The sequence below is a fragment of the Aspergillus welwitschiae genome (assembly GCF_003344945.1).
Source record: "Aspergillus welwitschiae strain CBS 139.54b unplaced genomic scaffold BDQ94scaffold_17, whole genome shotgun sequence".
In the NCBI taxonomy this organism is placed as follows: Eukaryota; Fungi; Ascomycota; class Eurotiomycetes; order Eurotiales; family Aspergillaceae; genus Aspergillus; species Aspergillus welwitschiae.
The window spans coordinates 257,032-277,888 of NW_020798711.1; the positions used below are offsets into that span (position 1 = coordinate 257,032).

Sequence of the window (20,857 nt, forward strand, 5' to 3'; positions counted from 1 at the left end):
GAAAGTGCAGAGAGGGGGAAAGCCTATATAAGGTGCATCCCAGGGACCGGCAGGGAGTAGTGACTGGAAAGTCTATCGTGGCACCATCATTATCATCATCACCATCCTTGTCTGAGTATCATCCATCCATCAGACATCTGCCATAGATATCACATCTCCGCATATTCCACATCCAACATCCAACCATGGCCGAGGCTAAGTGTCCTTTTAGCCAAAGCAGGTCTAACGCCAACGTTGCTGGTGGAGGCACCCGTAACACCGACTGGTGGCCTGACCAGTTGAACTTGGGCATCCTTCGCCAGCACGCTCCGGCATCCAACCCTTTCGAGCGGGACTTCGACTACACCGCCGCTTTCAACAGCCTCGACTACTATGCCCTCAAAAAAGACCTTCATGCCTTGATGACCGACTCACAGGACTGGTGGCCTGCTGATTTCGGTCACTATGGCGGCTTGTTCATCCGCATGGCCTGGCACAGTGCCGGTACCTACCGGGTCTTCGATGGCCGCGGTGGTGGTGGTCAGGGTCAACAACGGTTCGCTCCTCTTAACAGCTGGCCTGATAATGCTAGCTTGGACAAGGCTCGTCGCTTGCTTTGGCCCATCAAGCAGAAGTACGGAGCAAAGATTTCCTGGGCGGACCTGATGCTGCTGGCCGGTAATGTGGCCCTGGAGTCGATGGGCTTCAAGACATATGGATTCTCCGGTGGCCGTGCAGATACATGGGAGGCGGACGAGTCGGTCTACTGGGGCGGAGAGTCGACCTGGATGGGTAACGATGTACGTTACTCCGACGGCTTCCCGGGCGTCACCAAGCATGGTGCACTCTCTGGGGATGAACCACCCCATCGCAACATTCACACCCGCGACCTGGAGAAGCCTCTGGCTGCTTCGCACATGGGCTTGATTTACGTTAACCCCGAGGGTCCCGATGGCAACCCAGACCCGGTTGCCGCCGCGCGCGACATCCGCACCACCTTCGGTCGCATGGGTATGAACGACGAGGAGACGGTCGCTCTGATCGCTGGTGGCCACAGTTTCGGCAAGACACACGGTGCTGCCTCATCCGAGAATGTCGATGTCGAACCCGCTGCTGCTGGTCTCGAAAACCAAGGGTTGGGATGGTCCAACCGCTACCAGTCCGGCAAAGGGCCACACACCATCACTAGCGGTATCGAAGTGACCTGGACCAAGACTCCGACCAAGTGGAGCCATGCATTCCTCGAATACTTGTTCCGCTTCGACTGGGAGCTCACCAAGAGTCCTGGGGGCGCCAACCAGTGGCAGGCCAAGAACACCGAGGCCATCATCCCCGATGCCTATGACCCTTCCAAGAAGCACCTCCCTAAGATGCTGACCACCGATTTGTCGCTCCGTTACGACCCCGCCTACGAGAAGATCGCCCGGCGCTTCCTGGACCACCCTGACGAGTTCGCCGATGCTTTCTCTCGCGCTTGGTTCAAGCTCCTTCACCGCGACATGGGTCCCCGAACCCGGTACATCGGGCCTGAGGCACCCACCGAGGACCTGATCTGGCAGGACCCTATCCCCGCTGTTAACCACACTCTGGTTGATGCCAACGACATCGCTGCTCTGAAACGCACTATCCTTGACACTGGTTTGAACAAGTCCAATTTTGTGTCCACCGCCTGGGCCTCCGCGTCCACCTTCCGCGGTACCGACAAGCGCGGTGGTGCGAACGGGGCCCGCATCCGCCTGGCACCCCAGCGCCAGTGGGAGGTCAACAACCAACCATGGCTGGAGGAGACCCTGTCTGCGCTCGAGAAGATCCAGAAGTATTTCAATGATCGGGTTTCTTCCACCGGAAAGAAGATCTCCCTCGCTGATCTCATCGTCCTGGCCGGTTGCGCAGCCGTCGAAAAGGCCGCTCAAGAGGCCGGCCAGACCATCACCGTTCCATTCACTCCTGGCCGCATGGACGCCAGCCAAGAACAGACGGAAGTGGAATCTTTCTCCCACCTTGAGCCTGTGGCCGACGGATTCCGCAACTACGGAAAGTCCTCGTCTCGCGTCCGCGCCGAACACTATCTCGTCGACAAGGCACACCTGTTGACGCTGACTGCGCCCGAAATGACCGTCCTGGTGGGTGGCTTGCGCGTTCTGAACACCAACTACGATGGTTCGAAGCATGGTGTCTTCACCTCCTCTCCTGGCCGCTTGACCAATGACTTCTTCACCAACGTCCTTGACATGAACACGGCCTGGAAGGCTAAGGATGGCGGTCGCGATCTCTATGAGGGTACGGATCGTAAGACGGGTCAGCCGAAGTGGACGGCGACACGGGCAGATCTGGTCTTCGGATCGCATGCTGAGCTGCGCGCTTTGGCAGAGGTTTATGGAAGCTCGGATGGACAGGAAAAGTTTGTCAAGGACTTTGTTTCCGCTTGGGATAAGGTCATGAATCTGGACCGGTTTGACCTGAAGGGCTCGGGCATTGCGCGCTCCAAGCTGTGAATAGTGCTTGCATTCGGTTCAAATTGATTTAGCTAGGATGAGTAATGAAATAGTGTAATGAATGGAATTTAAAATATAGTTCTCACAGTTGTCCAAGTATCATTTCAAGTGAGTGCCCTGTAGAGCTACTCCCATCCGGAGGTTGCACAGGTGCGCCTTCCCGAGGAGACTGTTGTCCCCGGCGGGTTTCCAATCTTGCACGTCACAAGCCATCCTCGGAGTATATAGTCGAGCTCTCGGGAGACTTACTGGGTCTGTGTCCTTGAGAGACAATACTCAACTTCCCTGAATAGATGATCGTGAATCCCAAAGCCATGGCTCTTCAACTCCTTTCTCTACTCTGTCTTATCCTCACCACAGCAGCCTTCCCCGTCTCCGAAGTGGACGTTGCAATCATCGGCGCAGGCTTATCCGGCCTTTCCGCCGCCAAGGACCTCGCCGCCGCCGGCAGGTCTTTTGCTATACTGGAAGCCCGCGATCGCGTCGGAGGCCGTGTCCTGAACGTCGAACTTCCAGGCGGTATTGTAGAGGAAGTTGGGGCCGAGTTTGTGGGTCCAACGCAGGACCGGGTTCTGGCACTTGCTGCTGAGCTCGGTTTGACTACCTATCCGACCTATAACACGGGAAACTGCACTCTACTAAGAAACGGTACGATTACCAACTATCCCTGTGAATTGGGTAGTGGTAGCCTTCCTCCCTTGCCCACTGAGGCATTAATCGAGGTCTTCACACTCCAGCAGCAACTGAATGCCCTCGCCGCCGAAATCGATGTGCAGGCACCATGGGACCATCCCAACGCCTCTATATGGGACACTATGACTCTGGAGACCTTTCTCGCCTCGCAGCTTACATTGTCTGATGCGAGGTTTCTCCTCAATACATTCGTTACTGGGATCTTGGCTACCGAGGCTAATGAGCCGTCGCTGCTTTATATGCTCGCTTATATCGCGGCCAGTGGGAATGAGACTGAGGTGGGAACTCTGGATCGGCTTATTGATGTGGTCGGAGGAGCACAAGAGAGTCGCATAGTCGGTGGGACACAGCTGATAGCGTTGAGATTGGCAGACAGATTGGGAGCAGAGAACATCCACCTCCGCAGTCCTGTTCAGAGAGTCCAGCATAACAACGGACGATACATGGTCATCTCAAATGGGACCCGAATCAGCGCAAAGCGAGTCGTCGTTGCAATGTCCCCACCCATGGCTGCACGCATCTCGTACGACCCGCCCCTCCCCCCAGCACGAGACCAACTCACTCAGCGCATGGGCATGGGCTCAATCGGCAAAGCAATTGCCATCTATCCCACCCCTTGGTGGCGTGAACAGGGGGGGAATGCGCAAGCGCTGGCTGATACAGGCATTCTCCGCATCACGTTCGACAACACCCCGGCTGATGCATCCTTTGGGGCTATCATGGGGTTCATTGTCGGGGACGAAATGAGACGAGTGGACAAGATGAACGAGACAGAGATTGAAGCAGCAGTCATTGACAGCTTCGTGGGTATGTTTGGTCCACAAGCTGCGCATCCCGACCGTGTGATCGTTCAGCGTTGGGACTGGGAGGAGTATTCTCGCGGTGGACCGGTCGCGTATGCGCCTCCTAGTGTGCTCACTGATTATGGGGTGCAGATTAGGGAGTCGGTGGATGGGATTTACTTTGCTGGGACGGAGGCGTCCTTCTACTGGACTGGGTATATGGATGGGGCTGTTCGGTCCGGGGAACGTGTGGCGGCGGAGGTGTTGAGATCGTTGCAGTGACTGGGCATTCTTAGTTTAGTTGTTAAGAGGGCATTAGGTTTCATCATAAGAAAGATTGTCACTCATATGGAATTACTTGGCGGCAAATGCAGTTGCTCAGCACTCCTGATTTGGGGACGGCGTGGGTAGACGGCCAAGGGATATTATGCGCTTTATATCGTCAAATTTATCTACGCTAATCGGTGTGAATACTATATCACCGGCATCGTGATACCATTAGTACTGAGATGATGAAAGACAAAACATTGTGTGCAATCTCCGAAACCCACATACTACGACTCGTTTTCCGCAAAGATATGTATTTCCAGATTCATCCAATGTTTAATCCCAAACAAAGCCATTGCTCCTACACCCCATCACTACTAGTATGTTTGTCAATTTAATGAGAACCAGCACTAAGTACTCATACGTTGTATATCATAGTAGGACTGAAGCTTCCAACTACATGCGAGCTATCCGCAAACGGCAGTTCCGACCACCGAGTCACATGACTCTACTTATGAGAAACTACTCCGTACAAGTGCAGGAACCCGAAAGTCACCCCTATGAACTGAACGAAGTCCGCAAGGTGCTGCTCCAATCTCATTGCTCCGGCGATCTGTTCGATGAGGCGCCAGCTGGCCATTGTGGTAGCCCGAGCGGCTCCGTGTCAAATCATAGCAAAAGAATGCCCGTCAGACCCACCGCAAACTAAAGCGCAGCCCCACCACATATCAGCCTGACAGCTGAGCTGAAATTCGAGCAGTCATGTGTCTTGAGATTCACCCAATATTACTCTCTTTTGGAGCGCTTGACAAACCACCCCTATCAACTACAATAGAGCGGCAATGCGTCTCCTGAATGCCAAAACCCTCAAATTAGAGGAATTCGTGGGCCATGAGATTCCCAAATACGCCATCCTGTCGCATACCTGGGGAAAGGATGAAGTCTCCTTTCAGGACATGCAAACCTCAACCGTCACTGAAAGAAAAGGGTATGCTAAAATCGAGCATTCATGCGAACGAGCTCTTCAGGAATGCATATATTACGTATGGGTCGATACTTGCTGCATAGATAAGACCAACAGTGTCGAGCTTTCTGAAGCCATTAACTCTATGATGGCATGGTATGCACAGTCCGAGGTGTGCTATGCCTACCTCGCAGACGTGCCCCCGACATTTGATGACGAGGCTTGTAAAACTGCCTTTTGTCAAAGTCGATGGTTCACTCGAGGATGGACTCTTCAGGAGCTAATCGCGCCATCGAGGCTTACTTTTCTGGCTCAGGATTGGTCCTTCCTTTTTCGCAGGGAGAGGGTTGCTCATCTTATTGGCAAAGTCACCGGCATCAGTCGCTCATTCTTAGAAGTCAGGTCTCATTACAAAATACTGGATTACAATCTGATATCAACAAGTATCGCCGAAAGAATAAGCTGGGCATCGAATCGTGAAACGACTCGACCAGAAGATATGTCATATTGCTTGCTGGGTATTCTTCAAGTTAACATGCCCCTGCTGTATGGAGAGGGGACCTATGCCTTTCGAAGTCTACAACAAGAGATCATCAAACACTCGGATGATCAGTCGTTGTTCGCGTGGAGCTTCAGAACACCCGACCATGACTTGAGTCATAAACGACCATGGTCTATATCTCAGGCCTTTCTCCAGAGAATAGTGTCTTCTTTCACAGACTATGCAATTCCCCCAGAATCTTCCGGGGCGATGGAACTAGATGATCTAGACATTTCCGGGATCCTCGCAGAGTCCCCAGCGGCATTTCGAGGTTGTGGAGACATAGTTCCATGTGATGTCAAGAAGCCGACCCCTCCTTTTGCAATGACCAATAAGGGCCTAGGTATAGAACTGCCAATCCTTCAGCTCTGGGATGGCTGCTTCGCTCTCCTTCAGTGCCAAACGAAAACAGACCCTACTAGGCTAATAGCCGTGCCATTACGGAAGATTCACGATACCTACTGCCGATCGAAACGAGGGAACTACGTGGCCGATCATGCGGCCTGGTTTAGATGGCCGCGTGCTCAGATCTATATTTTCCCTGATACTTTTGCAACCTATGCAGGCCTCATGAATCGCCCTGGCTATTCTGTCGTTATCGGAAGCCTTCCGCCCAATCTTCGAATAGTCGAAATACTTCCATCTAATTCAGGCCGGCAGCCTAAGTCAAGGCTTATTTTTACGAAATCCGTAAAAGACCCTAAATATAAAAACAACAATGTTTTTGTTTCGCTTCAGGACATGGGTGGCAGTGGCCTTTGTTTCATATTGGCTGTGAGGGTGATAAAGCCCCGCCGGAGGTACGGCCCCGATGGAGAGGATACCGTCATACCTTACCTGTTCCTTCCTCCTCCGCATAATGACAGTCCAACATTCGAGGACTTAGAGGATGCATTGAGACATCAAGATTTAGCAACAGAGTTCTCGATCCCGTATTCCATCAATATGAGAACACAGACCATGTTTCGGGGGGCCCTTCACATCATCGATATCCTACCCGAGCCCCTTGGCAGAAAAGAGACTGGTCTAGAGATACATAATCTGAAATACTGGATACGTCTGCTACACCGGGCGTTGATACCTGATCCACTCATGGAGACTGCTCATAGAAATTGGCTCGATTTTTTGTGTGACCAAGGTCTACACTTTCTTCGACTGCTTGCGCTTTTACCTTTGTTCTTTACCTTTCCCTTTGACCTCTCAGTCAAGTTGTTTGTTTCACTGACCACGCCGGTAGTATCACATATTATTTCCTATGAACGCTGCCTGACGACTACCAGCTATCAACTTCGTCTTGCACTTGTCGTTCACAAAATTCTTCGGACAGCTCTGGCTAATACATCAAGCTTCGCAGCAGTTGTTTCAACAATCTATTTGCTACTGAACAACCCCTCTGACTTACGCGGAATTTACGTCAGACTTATGAAGTACTCACGTTCGAGGAGTATCATAAAGGTGTTCTTGCTGTACATGATCTGCAAATGTATACCATCCAAGACTCTCCTCTCTCTTGCTGGTGAAGAGGGAGCCTATCATGAAGATTGAACACCGATCTTGTCTAATAATCTTCTAGCTGTTCTTTTCTTTTCCTTTTCATTTTCATCTTATTATTTTCTATTTTTTGTTTTTTGTTTTTTATTTTTGAGCTGCACAGTAGATGTCTATCAACCTTGAATAACATCGATAGCCTTTGATACTATAGTGAGATATCTTTGCCTTTGAGGAAACGATAAGCATCGGAAAATATGATCTTAACAGGACAATATTAACAATGAGCATATATGCACTTGGACTAACCAAAGTTATTGCGTGCCAGCACTATAGTACAAAGATCATACCTCACCCTCCGACACCTGTCTATACACCTTTAACTCAACCACACTACCCGGCTGTCTATCCAAAAGATCCCTCTCTGTATCATTAGATCCCCTCCCAACCCCCTCATCCCTGTTTCCCCTCCCATCCCCATCACCAGTATCACCTCTCCTCCCCCCCCTCCCAACAGCACTCACATGAACCCCAACACCCCCCTCCTTCATCCACTTCCAACTCCAACTCCGACTCCTCCCCACACTCCAACTCCACGACCCCACCCCATTCCCACTCCCACCACTACTCCCCCCCTTCCTCCCTCCACCACACCCAACACTCCTCACAAAAACATTAACCCCCGGCAAACACGAACACCCCACCGCAACATCCACCTCCAACATCGCCAACACCCAGCAATACCAAACCTCCCAACTAGTATCGTAACTGACATAAAACATGCGATACAAAAACCACACCCTAACCCCAGCCACAACAGCAGCCAAATACCCCAACCCAAACACCACCCCATTCAGCAACACCTTCTGCCTCAATCTCATCTGCAAGCCCCAGCAAAGCACCGCCGGCAGTGTCGTGGCCACAATATCCTGCAGAAGACTTATGAACGTCGCGGTAATCAAATGCACAGGTTCATTGTAACATTTATACTTGTGCGTGGCGGTATACTCGGGGTCGACTTCCATCCAGTACGCTGAGAACGGACGACAGGCGACCCAGATTACGATGAAGAAGGCGAGCGTGTAAGCCGCTACGCTGGCGATGCTGAGGTAGATGATGTTGAGGAAGCGAGGGGAGATGGTGGTGCGGTGGCCCATGCGGCGGTAGAAGAGCAGGACGGAGATCTTGGTGAAGCACGAGGCGAGGATGTAGAAGAGTTCTTGCGCGATGGCGAGTTTGCGTGATTGGAGGAGTTGTGGGAGTGTGTTGTCCCATACGTGGTGGTTTTCGCCGTAGTTATAGGCTCCTTTCAAGAGTATCTTGTTAGTTGGGGGTGGAGTTGGTGGGACGGGTGGTGTAGGTACCGAGGGGAAAGCTGATGTTAAGCCCGATGGCTGGGATCTGGGTATTGTTGGTTAGAAGGTGTTGGGTTGTGATAGGAGAGGGTTAGCTTACGAGTGCTAATGCGATGAAGAAGTCATCAAGTTTCCCCTGTCGCTGGATTACGCAGCGAGCCCAGAGGCGAAGTATGACTGCCGTGACAGCAATAGATCCGAAGATCACAGGAAGAACAATGGACGCTGGACCATGGGATTCCGGATTGATGATGTTGCGCGCGGGCCATGACTCCATGACCGACAGCGGTGGATGCAAGCCCCCTGGCATGATGAAGGGATGGTTACGGAGTAGAACTGACAGGATGACAGCCTGCAGTAGGACTCTGCGACAACCAGGAACCTCATCCTTTACATACCCCCCGTCGCATCCATGAATTAAGCTTCTATGAAATTAAAGATCTATCTCGCCAATTCAATATAACCATGACACCAACGACTCGAGAGAACCAATAAGGCCCGGAAGCCCAAAAATGGGACAGCCCGTTGTGGGGCGGCAACCCTAAATTGACCGTCGATCTGGGGCGTTTCATGCTGAAACGCTCGCACGAACTCAAGCTGGTGGTCCTGGCACCTGTCAACTGGATTAGCCTGCAGGTGGGTGTCGTAAGGGCGTGAGGGTAGTAGATGTATCAACATTGCAAGTCCGGATTGTGGTCTCCAGTCCCGGATTGATTGCACGGGCCGATTCTGATTTTTGATGGATCAACAGGCAACTTCGGGATTCCCTCGTTATCTTGCTTCTTATAGGTAGCCGTCCGTTGATATTATTCGTCAGATATGGTTCCTGGCCGTTGATCAAATCCCGACGTCCACGGTAGATAACTTTAATGGCTTTACCGGCCCTGCTTTGAGCGTTGATCGCACTTTAGTTTCGGCCGAAAGGACTTGGCCATATCCCCACTAGCATGATCCCAGTTTGACGTCTTGGATGGCAAGCATTTCAAGACTTTACTATCGTTGACTAGCTATAATATGGCTCAACCCATCAATAAGGTCCATGTCATGAGAGGGAAGGAAGTTCATAATTTTGGGAGGGCTTATATTAGTTCCCCACCACCCCCTCATTAGGGTGTCATAGGGCCAATCTTTGAACAACAGCCTCGATCGAGTCCAGTCCGACCGGGCGGCAAAAGCGTCAAGTGAAATTCCTATCTGAAAGTGTGCAGTTTTTCGGCTTGTTGTGGCAGGTCTTGCAGGTTATGATCTCGGTATGACTAGTCAGTAGGCCAGACGAGTCATAGCTGCCAAGCCCCCTTTCACCGAGACATCGTTAAGAAGTACTCCTTTGGGCAGGGCAAACCTTGCCGCAGCCATTGTGAAATTTCCGGCTGGAAACGGTGCTTTCGGGATTAAGGGCACGATGGCTGCGCTAGCCCTGCAGGTGTCAGGAGAAATTCCCGACCGTGCCTGTCCGGAACTGCGTACCATCAGAATGGCGTGCATTCATCCCCATCTGCAGCTCGTTGTTCCGCCAACCACAACAGCGCGTCTGTCCGTCGCCGCCCTTTGAATTTCAAGCAGTATTCAGCTTCGATGAAGAAAATGGCATCTTGATCCTCTCAAGAATGCTCGAAAGCAAGTAGATATGCTTCAAGTCTAAGCTCCTCTGTCAATATGCGATGACTGGCTAATTCGGAGGCTGCTCCGTGATAAATCAGTCACGCAGCAACATCTGACCCCATCTCATTAGAATTAATCTATTCGGCTATTCGGTCCTTTTCCCGGGTATATTTCTTCGACCCTGGTTCTGCAGAATCATGTTGTTCATTGCGGAGCAGGTCAAGATTCGTCTGACCACACAATGCCTTGGTCCGTTCCAGGTGAGGTATAGCATCTTCGTTCAAGTCAACTAATGCAGGGCCAACTGCATGTCACACATGAACGCACCTCGTCACCCGTAGGATTGTGCCTGAAGGGCAGCTTCAATGCTTGAACTTGCTGGATATTTAAGCTCCATGTTCTCCCACATAGATTGACAAGTTGTCGGTAACACCAACTCGGTCACCAGTCAGTCGTCACTATGCGGCGTACATTCGCAGCCCTTGTAGCGGGCTACCTGCTGGAATCGGTCCACGCTGCCGCATCGCAGGCATATACCTGGAAGAATGTGGTCACAGGGGGTATGACATATCTTGCAATATGAGGGATTGACAAGCTAATTGATCAGGTGGCGGAGGCTTCACGCCGGGTATCGTCTTCAACCCTTCAGCTAAAGGTGTCGCGTATGCTCGCACCGACATCGGCGGTGCATATCGGTTGAACTCGGACGATACATGGACCCCGTTGATGGACTGGGCCAACAACTCTAACTGGTACGTAAGCTCCTCTTACGAGATGCCTAGGCTCACTGTCCAGGCACGACTGGGGCATTGATGCGATCGCGACCGACCCCGTCGATACCGATCGGGTGTATGTTGCAGTTGGCATGTACACCAACGACTGGGATCCCAATGACGGCTCCATCCTGCGGTCGACCGACCAGGGCGATACCTGGGAAGAGACAAAGCTTCCCTTCAAGGTTGGAGGGAATATGCCCGGTCGGGGAGTTGGCGAAGTAAGTCCCATGTCTTTCTCTTGTCAGCATACATTGACCACTGCAGCGTCTGGCTGTGGATCCGAATGACAACAGCATCTTGTACTTTGGTGCCCGGAGTGGCAATGGCTTGTGGAAAAGCACCGACTACGGCGAGACATGGTCCAATGTGACTGCCTTCAAGTGGACCGGCACTTATTTCCAAGATTCCAGCTCGACCTACACGTCTGATCCGGTGGGAATTGCCTGGGTCACCTTCGACTCGACCTCAGGGTCCAGTGGTTCTCCGACTCCGCGCATCTTTGTCGGTATGTGAAAAACTTTAGATATCTTAGGACAGCTCACTGACCATTACAGGTGTGGTGGACACTGGAGAATCCGTCTTTGTGTCGGAAGATGCTGGCGAAACTTGTAAGCTCCTCAACGATCGCAATTGAACCCATCTAACCAACTCAGGGGCTTGGGTATCTGGAGAGCCCATGTACGGCTTCCTCCCCCATAAAGGCATTCTGTCGCCTTCTGAGCACACACTCTACATTTCCTACTCCAACGGCGCCGGTCCATACGATGGCACCAATGGCACCGTCCATAAATACAACATCACCAGCGGTACCTGGACCGATATCAGTCCCACCTCCATGACAGACACCTACTATGGCTATGGCGGACTGGCAGTCGATCTCCAAGTTCCCGGAACCGTCATGGTAGCAGCTCTCAACTGCTGGTGGCCTGACGAGCTGATCTGGCGCAGCACGGATTCTGGAGCCACCTGGTCACCCATCTGGGCTTGGAACGGCTATCCCAGCATCAACTACTACTACTCGTATGACATCTCCAACGCCCCATGGCTACAAGACGACACCTCTACAGACGAGTTCCCTGTTCGCGTCGGCTGGATGGTCGAAGCCCTCGCCATCGACCCCTTCGACTCTAACCACTGGCTTTACGGCACTGGCGAGACCATCTACGGCGGCCACGACCTTCAAAAATGGGACAGCGAACACAACGTAACTATCGAATCTCTTGCCGTAGGCATCGAAGAAATGGCTGTCCTGGGTCTCATCACTCCCCCAGGCGGGCCTGCCCTTCTCTCTGCGGTCGGCGACGATGGCGGCTTCTACCACACTTCCCTGACCACCGCCCCATCACAATACTACCACACCCCGACCTACAGTTCAACAAACGGTATCGACTACGCCGGCAACAAGCCCGCCAATATCGTCCGCTCTGGATCCAGCGACTCCGATCCTACTCTCGCTTTATCCTCCAGTTTCGGCGAATCCTGGTACGCCGACTACGCTGCTTCTTCCTCCACTGCGACCGGCCAAGTCGCCCTCTCAGCCGATGCAGACACCATCCTCCTCATGAACAGCGACGGTGCCTATCGCTCCGCAAACTCGGCTACTCTTAGCGCAGTCTCCTCTCTGCCCTCTGGGGCTGTCATCGCCTCCGACAAAGCTAACAACACCTACTTCTACGGAGCCTCCGGCTCTTCCTTCTATCTTTCATCCGACACCGCCGCGACCTTCACTGTCACCACCACCCTCGGCAGTAGCACAACCGCCAACGCCATCCGCGCGCACCCCTCTCTTGCAGGCGACGTCTGGGTCAGTACAGACACAGGCCTCTTCCACTCAACTAACTACGGCAAGTCCTTCACCCAGATTGGAAGCGGATGCACAGAGGGGTGGAGTTTCGGATTCGGAAAGCCCTCTTCGGACGGCGATTACCCGGTCCTATTTGGATTCTTTACCGTCGATGGTGTTACCGGTCTCTTCAAAACCGAAGATCAGGGTGTTAATTGGCAGATAATTTCCGACGCCGAGCACGGGTTCGGGGCTGCTTCGGCGAATGTAGTCAATGGGGATCTTCAGAACTATGGCAGGGTGTTTGTTGGGACAAATGGGCGAGGAATCTTCTATGGTGATCCGAGTGGAACTCTGCCGAGCGCGACTGCTACTGCGTCTAGTGCTTCGTCGACAGCGGTGAAGAGTTCGACTTCGACTTCAACATCCAAGGTAGGTTCGAGCACAACTGTTTCTTCGAGTACGGCTACAACTATCACTACGAGCAGTATTAAGTCGACCACTTTGACGACGACTACGAAGTCGAGTAGTTCGACTACTTCGACATCATCCACTGCTACTGGGACGGCCTCGGCGTATGGGCAGTGCGGTGGCAGCGGGTTTACGGGACCGACGCAGTGTCCGAGTGGGTGGACATGCACGTATGAGAATGAGTATTATTCGCAGTGTAAGTTTATTCCCGGTATATCGGCGGACAGGGACTGATATTTGCAGGTCTGGAGGGATGAGTGAGAGTAGGGCGGTTTGAGTTGTGTTAATGTTGGGAGTATATTTGAATTCGACTGTTTGATTTGAAGTACTTGATAACAAATATTTAACGATAGCCCAGTATGCAGTTCTAGTACTTCTAGGATGCGTTAAGTTGATATCAAGACAGTTCCATCCCTTCCACACCATCATATATATATAACCGTCTATACACACATCTACTCCCTGACCAGGCAATCCCTATTCAGATCTTCTTTCTTCACACTCCTGATCCCCCCCAAATGCAACGACAATTGCACCTCACCCAACAAACTCCTCAGCACATGCCTGACCCCCTCCTCCCCAGCAATGGCCAACCCATAAACATACGGCCTGCCTACAAGCACCATCTTCGCCCCCAACGCCAACGCCTTGACAACATCCGCCCCACACCTCACCCCCGAATCAAACAACACCTCAATCTTCTCCCCAACGGCATCCACAATCCCCGGCAACACCGTCAATGACCCAACCCCCCCATCCATCTGCCTACCTCCATGATTCGAAACCACAATGCCCTGCATACCACACTCCACCGCTCTCCTCGCATCGCCCACACTCTGCACCCCCTTCAACACAATCGGGCCCTCCCAATGGCTTCTCAAAAACGCCAAATCCTCCCACGAATGCGACACCCCCGGGAACACAATCTTCGTCCACTCCCCCGCAGCAGTCCCCTTATCCTCCTCGACCTCCTTCCCAAACTTATCTCGAAAATACCTCCTAAACACCGGATCACTGAACCCCATCTCTACCCCGATACTATCCGCCCTCAGGAACGGATTATACCCATTATCCATATCTGTCGGCCTCCACCCCAATATATACGTGTCCAGCGTCACAACCAACACATCATACCCGCTCTTCTTCGCCCGCTCCAGCAAACTAACCGTTATATCATTGTGTTCATTCCCAGGCCAATACAGCTGAAACCACCTCTTCCCGTCCGCCCCATTCGCTTCCGCTACATCCTCCGTCGAGGTCGCTGTCGCCGTGCTCAACGTATACGGCACATCCAGCCCCGCCGCGGCGCGCGCAACAGCACGTTCACCCTCCGGGTGGAAGATAGTCTGCACCCCTACGGGCGCGATGGCAATTGGCGAGGAGAATTTCTTTCCGAAAAGGGTGGTCGATAGATCGGGGAAGTCGGCCGAGGGGACCAGGCGGGAAGGTATCACGGACCAGCTTTGGAATGCGGACCGGTTCTTGCGGTCGGTTTCTCCCGACCCGGCCGACCCGTGCACGTAGCTGAAGCTGTTGGCGGACAGGCGCGCGCGGGCGAGGTTCTCCCATTCGCTGGGAATGAAGGTTATAGCTGGTTTTTGGTCGCGTAGGCCGTGCGTGTAGACTTCGGATTGGTAGGTGTAGGGGGGTGGGGGTGGCATTTTGGTTGTGTAGGTTTTGGAGGTTTGTGTGTGAGATTGTAGGTGAGAGTAAGGGTTGTAGGGGATAATTGATGGGAATAGATACTAAGGGAGTGTAACTGGGGGATATATGTGTCAAGGGCTGCTGCATTTCAGGTTTTGGGGACAGGATGAGGATTGATATCAGCGATGACGACATGCATGGAGCGGTTGGTGTCGGGTGGGGCGGATCCTCAGGCACCGATCATGTGCAGTGGTTCATGCTGCTGGAGATTTATACTCTTACCCTGGTATAATGAAACTACCATACTGAGCGACGCACAAAGCACAAACATTATACTTGTGATAGAGTGATCGCGTACGGGCTCGGGTGAGTCGTGACTTAGGGTCCCGCTGTAGTGTTCTTAGAGGCATATTACCCCTCCGCAGCGTCTGTCTCGACAACCACTTATTCTCGGACAGGATAAGTAAGCTATCTAACAACCAGACAATTACCTTGCGTAGTTGTTCTGTTGCTTTCAATGGATTCGTGCTTAGTACACAAGATACTAATGAACCCTTGACGCTCAGAGATGAAATCGCTCCACTATACAGCCTGACGGACAGTTAGACTTGTGTCTTAGAGATGGGTATTATGGGGGCTCATTACCATGAAGTAAAGATAAGGAAATTACCCTCTGCTGGCACCAATATCAGCGCCGTAATATAGGGTCATTGCTCTCCTGACTGAATACACTCATTTCTCCCCTCAATGGTAGGACACCAACCACGATTGCTTAGCTGCCAGCAGTCCTATTAGTGGAGCGGTCAGTATCTGTCAGCGCTGTCAACGACACTACCACTATCATCCCATGAAAGGATCACAGCTGGTGCCAGACAGACCTCTTAACTCCATCAACCAGATAGCCAAGCAAGATAGGCCGGATGGTCCGTGGCACAGTGGGGCGAGGTGGATCATCCGTGACTTGGCTCAGAGTTTTGATGCTCTAGAACGCCACTGGTGATCCACCCGCTAAGACTTTGTCTAGGCCTTCCAGGTCCCATTTATCGCCATGTCCCATCCTTCAGCCTTCTAGACTTTGGTAAACAAAGCCCTCACCGCCACCTCAACTCTATCTTTGCTTCCCTCTCAGCTCTGACTAGCTGGAGATATCCACATCGCCGCTGCCGTCCAGGTGCCTTCCACCCGTGTCCGGTCCGCTGCCCCGTTAGGGTATGGTGTCCCGACGAGAGCGTGGTGGAGATGGTGCCAAAGGCAACCAATTGAGCAGTGTGATCTCGATAGTAGACTGCCAGTTGTTTAATCTCTATCATTGATGTTAGTGTCTTGGATAATAGCTATGGACAGACCAGACCGGGTCTATGGGGAACTTACTGTAGTTTGCGGGTCCTTGTACGGTCGCTTGGGCATGCTTCGGTCAAGAGCCCGCTAGAAGCGGCCATTTCTGCCATAGAATGCGCTTGAGAAGACAGTCGGCCATGTCAATGACGAAAGTACCAGGGACACTCAGGTATATCGGACAATATTAACACGCCCAGAAAGCAAAAGCAGTAGCTTTCCGCCAAACATCCGGGGGTCTGACAGTTCTGCCTAAACGCATACTCCATGATGAAGAATGATCACCAAACATGCATGCAATGAATGGACATAAAAGACATGATCATCAATCAGACTGTCAGTCAGGCCAGGGGAGGGAGGGGGGTAAGTGAAATTAGCGTTTCAGCCATCACACTTATAACCAGATCTAGCATCACTTTGAAGCATGACCATACCGCAGAGTACGTCACTACCATCCAATTTCGCTTCACCTGCTATACTATAAAAACTGTCAGCCTGGAGAACCAGCCCTTTCAGTCGCGGCTTGGTGGGGCTTGTGATACACCACATCGAATTATTGGCAAGTCGGCCTTGAAAGTTGGGGGCGCCCCTGGCATTGGAATCCGGGAGTCTGTCGTCATCTCATTCAAGGGGAATCCGAGACATGGGGATTGTTGGTCAAAACAGGGTTATCTAGGCACCGTTTTCTTGGCCCCGGTTACCACACGTTTCCGTGGGCAAGTCTGCCGAGAATTCCTGGCGATAACAGAAACGATATGGATGGAATTTGACACGCTAGCAGATTTCATTTACTGTGGTTTGGTTGGTTGGTGAGGGAAATCTCTAGCTTCACTATCACCGCTACTATTGATATACTATCTTGACAAGATTTTTTATTTAGTCCTTTCTTTTTTTATTTCCTTCCTGACCCGCCATCCATTCAACGTGGGCCAGTCAATGCGAGATCCATATTCACGCTGTCGAGGTGCATTGATACTATAGTTCAAATATCAATAGCTCCATAGCATTACAGTATCAGTAATCAACTAGCCGGGGGACACGATGACCCATAGGGTTGTGTTGGTTATAATGCTTCATTATAAATATAGAGTAAATCAGTGGGTTCAACGGACATGTCGCTCCGCTTGGCTAAAACGGTTGTTGCTTGAACTGCATACATACTATGGGGATCTGCCACCTCTCATTCTGATCTCTCCCCCCCTCTCAGCCCCTCCAAAGTACTGACAAAAAAAGCCACCCTTGCGGGATCAATGGGTGATCATGGTGATCATGACGAATCCTCTGCATACTTACCTACCCCTGAGTACGCAATGTGCGGAGATTAACATGGCGGACATCAAAAAGCGGTCGCGCAACAAAAGGGTCCTGATTTTACCGGATGCGGTCAGGGCGGTTAGGGTAATCATTCAGGGCCGGTGGGTTTGTTGTCTCGGCCCGATAGTTTCGGCATTGAAGCTTCTCACTATTTGTCGATCGACCCAACGGGAACGACGGCTTGGGTCTCGGGATGGAAGGGAAGGGCAAAGGAAAAGCAAGCAAGTAAGCAAGCAGTGGAAAAGGGACTGGTTTAGCTTCCCGCCGCACACGGGTTCATCCCGGAGGGTGATCACTGCAGTAGTGGCTAGTTTAGAGATAGGGGTGCTAGGGATTCCAGACACTCCCAGACCAGAGAGAGCACGCAATCAGGTTTCGCTGACTGGTTGAATAATCCATTCCAAATTTTTAGAGCTGTTGTAATTTTTCCTTTCTAAGTCTTATCCACTTCGCCGATCGATGAACAGCTGGTCACACAAGCTTTCCAAAGCAAATCCATTCAATCAGTGCCCCTTCACAGACCACATGTCAGCCGGCGATCGTGGAGCAGGAAAGCATTTGGTTATCCACCCCGTAATCCACTATCGATAGCATCGTTGTAGCGATCCACTCTGTGGCGAGCATGTGAACAGTTACTCGACTCTGCTGGAGTCGTCACCCTCGTCTGGAAAAGGGAAGAGGAGAAGGATGGAGGGGGGGGTGGTAGTGTTATTCAGCAGGGAGGCGAATGAGAAATCACAGGCGCGATCCACCAGAGACAATGTGGTCGCACTTCCGCACTGCAGGGTGAGACTGGAGGAGGAGCCAGATAAGCCAGTAGACTATTAATAAACTAGCGATAATGCGATAAACGCAATGGCAGGGTCAACTGAACTATGCTGGACGCGCAATCGATGAAGAAATGCTGCAACACCAGAAATTAGGGCACGGAGCGCGACCGAAAAAGAAGTGTGGACGGAGAGAAAGTCTATCGATGCCACACCATCACTGCCTTCCCCCAGCTGCGAAAACCCACTTTTCCCTCAGATTCTTTACAGACTTTTTTTCCTTGCGCCCCGCTAATCTACTATTTAAAAAATGACCCGGCTGTCCCTGTCTCGTCGGTTCCTCAATTCAGAATCTCTATCAAAATGGCCATCCTAGACCTTTTGCGAGGCCGCGCGCAGGAGCAGCAGCCGCACCAGTTTGACGGCGATACTCCGTCCAAATTTCCTCAATTCACTATCTTTTCTCGTCCGGGCTCTTCACTAGGTGATGACAGTAGCACACCTTCATCGGGTATTGCCACCCCAATTGAAGAGAAGCAGCTCACGAAGCTGGGACCATGTCCCGAAATCGGTCGTCTGGCTTCGTGGAAAGGCGCCCTCATCCTGCTCGTCACCTCGGGCTCCCAGTTCCTCGACAATGTCTTCATGACCAGTGCCAATGTCGCTTTGTCATCTATCCAAGAGAACTTTGACGTGTCGGACACCAATCTCCAATGGATGATCTCCGCATACACCCTTACTTTTGGTGGGTTCTTGCTCCTTGCGGGTGTTCTGTCCGACCGGTACGTACCATGTCCCCTTGAGACAATGACCGTCATCATACTAACTGTAGACTTTCTTATCCAGGTATGGTCGCAAGTTGATCCTCTGTCTGGGCCTGACCTGGCTCTCCATCTGGACTCTGGCCATTGGCTTCGGCCAGTCATTCATCCAACTGACAGTCTTCCGCGGTCTGCAGGGCATGGGAGCTGCGCTCACGGTGCCCTCAGCGATCGGAATCATCAGCTCCTACTTCAGTGGGCTTGATCGGACCCGCGCACTGTCCATCTACGCCTCCTCCGGAACTGTGGGGTTCTGCGTGGGTCTTATTTTTGGTGGCTTCCTTACTTCCTCTCTGGGATGGCGATACATCTTCTACTTCATCGTCATCATCACCGGCTCGCTAGGCATCCTGGGTGCCATTGTCCTTCCCAAGGACAACCTTGCTGGCAAGGAAAAGCCCAAGATGGACTATGTCGGCGCCATGCTCTCCACTGCGGGTCTCATTCTCCTCCAATTCGTGCTGTCCAGTGGTGGCTCGTATGGCTGGGGCACACCCTTCATCATTGTCCTGCTGGTGCTGGCCGTCGCCCTGCTGGTTTCTTTTACTCTCTGGGAGAAATTCATCTCGTACCCACTTATGCCTCTGGGCTTGTGGAAGCTCCCTAACTTTGCTGGTCTGTGGATCGCAGGATTCAGTGAGTTCCTCCATCCCCAAGCTTCCTACATGCGGAGAGCTAACAAACCCTTCCAGCCTGCTACGGCAGCTACCAAAACGTCATCTACTACATCGTCCTAATGGCACAAGAAGTGGACAAGCTGTCCGCCGGCGACACCGCACTCCGCTTCCTTCCCATGGGAGTGATCGGCTTCATTGCCTCCATGGGCACCGGCAAGGCCCTCGAATACATCAACGGGAAATACACCCTGCTGGCAGGGTTGATCCTCACTGTTCTTGCACCAGTCCCGAGCGCTATCACATCCAGCCCGGAAACAAGTTTGTACGTGACCCACTCGTTATCCCCTGGATGAAATGAATACTAATGATTTACATCTAGCTGGGTCAATGTCCTCCCCACCTCCCTGATCAGCATCACTGCCGTGTCTCTCATCTTCGTTACCACCAGCACTGCCATCCTCACTACCGTCCCGGTGCATGTGAAGAGTCTATGCGGTGGAATGGTAAGCTTTACCGTCCTCCTATATCACATTGGAATTCCCGAACTAATGAAGGGAAAATAGCTCAACACAGCCTTCCAAATCGGCTCCGGCGTTGCCCTCGCCATCTCCGCGGCCGTCGCTGAAGAAGTAGACATCAAAAAAGGACATGATCTCGCGCATCAATACCGCACGGGACTGTGGTGTTCTGCTGGCCTAGCGGGTCTAGGCCTGATTATTGCATTCTTTAGTGTGAGTAGGAGGGGGATTGGTCCGGGTGATAGGGATGATACTGTTTGCGCGATATAAATAGACTTTTTCTTTCTTCCTTCTTCCTTTTACTTCTGTGGTTCCATGATTTTGTTTTTCTTTTGATGATTCCCTTCTTACTGGATTTGATTTGAGATCTGTTGTGTTTGGTGTTGGTGAGAGGGTACTACTTGCTTTACTTTATTTCTTGCTGTTTTCCCTGGATGGAATACAATGGGTTATAGATGGAATGGCGGGACGAAAAAGTGGGCTATGCTATGGGCTATCATTGGTTTTGGGGTTTGATCTTCATCTTCCTTGCTAGATGATATGACATGTTATGACTGCTATGATATAGATAGATCGAGGGATGGGCGAATATATACATACATATATTGGATTTTTGTGAACATCATTTGATTACTTTTGTTATTG

General features: G+C 51.8%; 7 protein-coding genes across 7 annotated transcripts; 5 read left to right on the top strand and 2 right to left on the bottom strand.

Annotated features, from left to right (window-relative positions):
• The first annotated feature begins 29 nt into the window (after positions 1-29).
• Positions 30-2,559, top strand: BDQ94DRAFT_144204 (catalase/peroxidase). The gene has a single exon (XM_026766413.1). The coding sequence runs from the start codon at positions 186-188 to the stop codon at positions 2,472-2,474; it is 2,289 nt and encodes a 762-aa protein (XP_026625976.1). The 5' UTR covers positions 30-185; the 3' UTR covers positions 2,475-2,559.
• A 229-nt stretch (positions 2,560-2,788) lies between these two features.
• On the top strand, positions 2,789-4,260 carry BDQ94DRAFT_178964 (flavin monoamine oxidase family protein; the record flags this gene model as incomplete). The annotated part of the gene is made up of 1 exon (XM_026773258.1): positions 2,789-4,260. The coding sequence occupies one exon, from the start codon at positions 2,789-2,791 to the stop codon at positions 4,229-4,231; it is 1,443 nt and encodes a 480-aa protein (XP_026625977.1). The 3' UTR covers positions 4,232-4,260.
• A 744-nt stretch (positions 4,261-5,004) lies between these two features.
• Positions 5,005-7,413, top strand: BDQ94DRAFT_178968 (HET-domain-containing protein). The gene has a single exon (XM_026773259.1). It carries the CDS (start codon positions 5,059-5,061, stop codon positions 7,264-7,266), a length of 2,208 nt encoding a protein of 735 aa, XP_026625978.1. The 5' UTR covers positions 5,005-5,058; the 3' UTR covers positions 7,267-7,413.
• A 471-nt stretch (positions 7,414-7,884) lies between these two features.
• Positions 7,885-8,874, bottom strand: BDQ94DRAFT_170651 (uncharacterized protein; the record flags this gene model as incomplete). Its single annotated transcript, XM_026771546.1, has 4 exons — positions 7,885-7,965; positions 8,016-8,515; positions 8,574-8,610; positions 8,665-8,874. The coding sequence occupies 4 exons, from the start codon at positions 8,872-8,874 to the stop codon at positions 7,885-7,887; spliced, it is 828 nt and encodes a 275-aa protein (XP_026625979.1).
• A 1,752-nt stretch (positions 8,875-10,626) lies between these two features.
• Positions 10,627-13,473, top strand: BDQ94DRAFT_178970 (putative endoglucanase; the record flags this gene model as incomplete). The annotated part of the gene is made up of 7 exons (XM_026773260.1): positions 10,627-10,726; positions 10,774-10,918; positions 10,962-11,160; positions 11,207-11,447; positions 11,497-11,550; positions 11,596-13,392; positions 13,424-13,473. 7 exons carry the CDS (start codon positions 10,627-10,629, stop codon positions 13,471-13,473), a joined length of 2,586 nt encoding a protein of 861 aa, XP_026625980.1.
• A 31-nt stretch (positions 13,474-13,504) lies between these two features.
• Positions 13,505-14,993, bottom strand: BDQ94DRAFT_144208 (lactate 2-monooxygenase). The gene has a single exon (XM_026766414.1). The coding sequence runs from the start codon at positions 14,855-14,857 to the stop codon at positions 13,652-13,654; it is 1,206 nt and encodes a 401-aa protein (XP_026625981.1). The 5' UTR covers positions 14,858-14,993; the 3' UTR covers positions 13,505-13,651.
• A 3,626-nt stretch (positions 14,994-18,619) lies between these two features.
• Positions 18,620-20,482, top strand: BDQ94DRAFT_178971 (major facilitator superfamily-domain-containing protein; the record flags this gene model as incomplete). The annotated part of the gene is made up of 5 exons (XM_026773261.1): positions 18,620-19,038; positions 19,103-19,713; positions 19,770-20,016; positions 20,074-20,197; positions 20,258-20,482. The coding sequence occupies 5 exons, from the start codon at positions 18,620-18,622 to the stop codon at positions 20,480-20,482; spliced, it is 1,626 nt and encodes a 541-aa protein (XP_026625982.1).
• Positions 20,483-20,857: the final 375 nt, after the last annotated feature.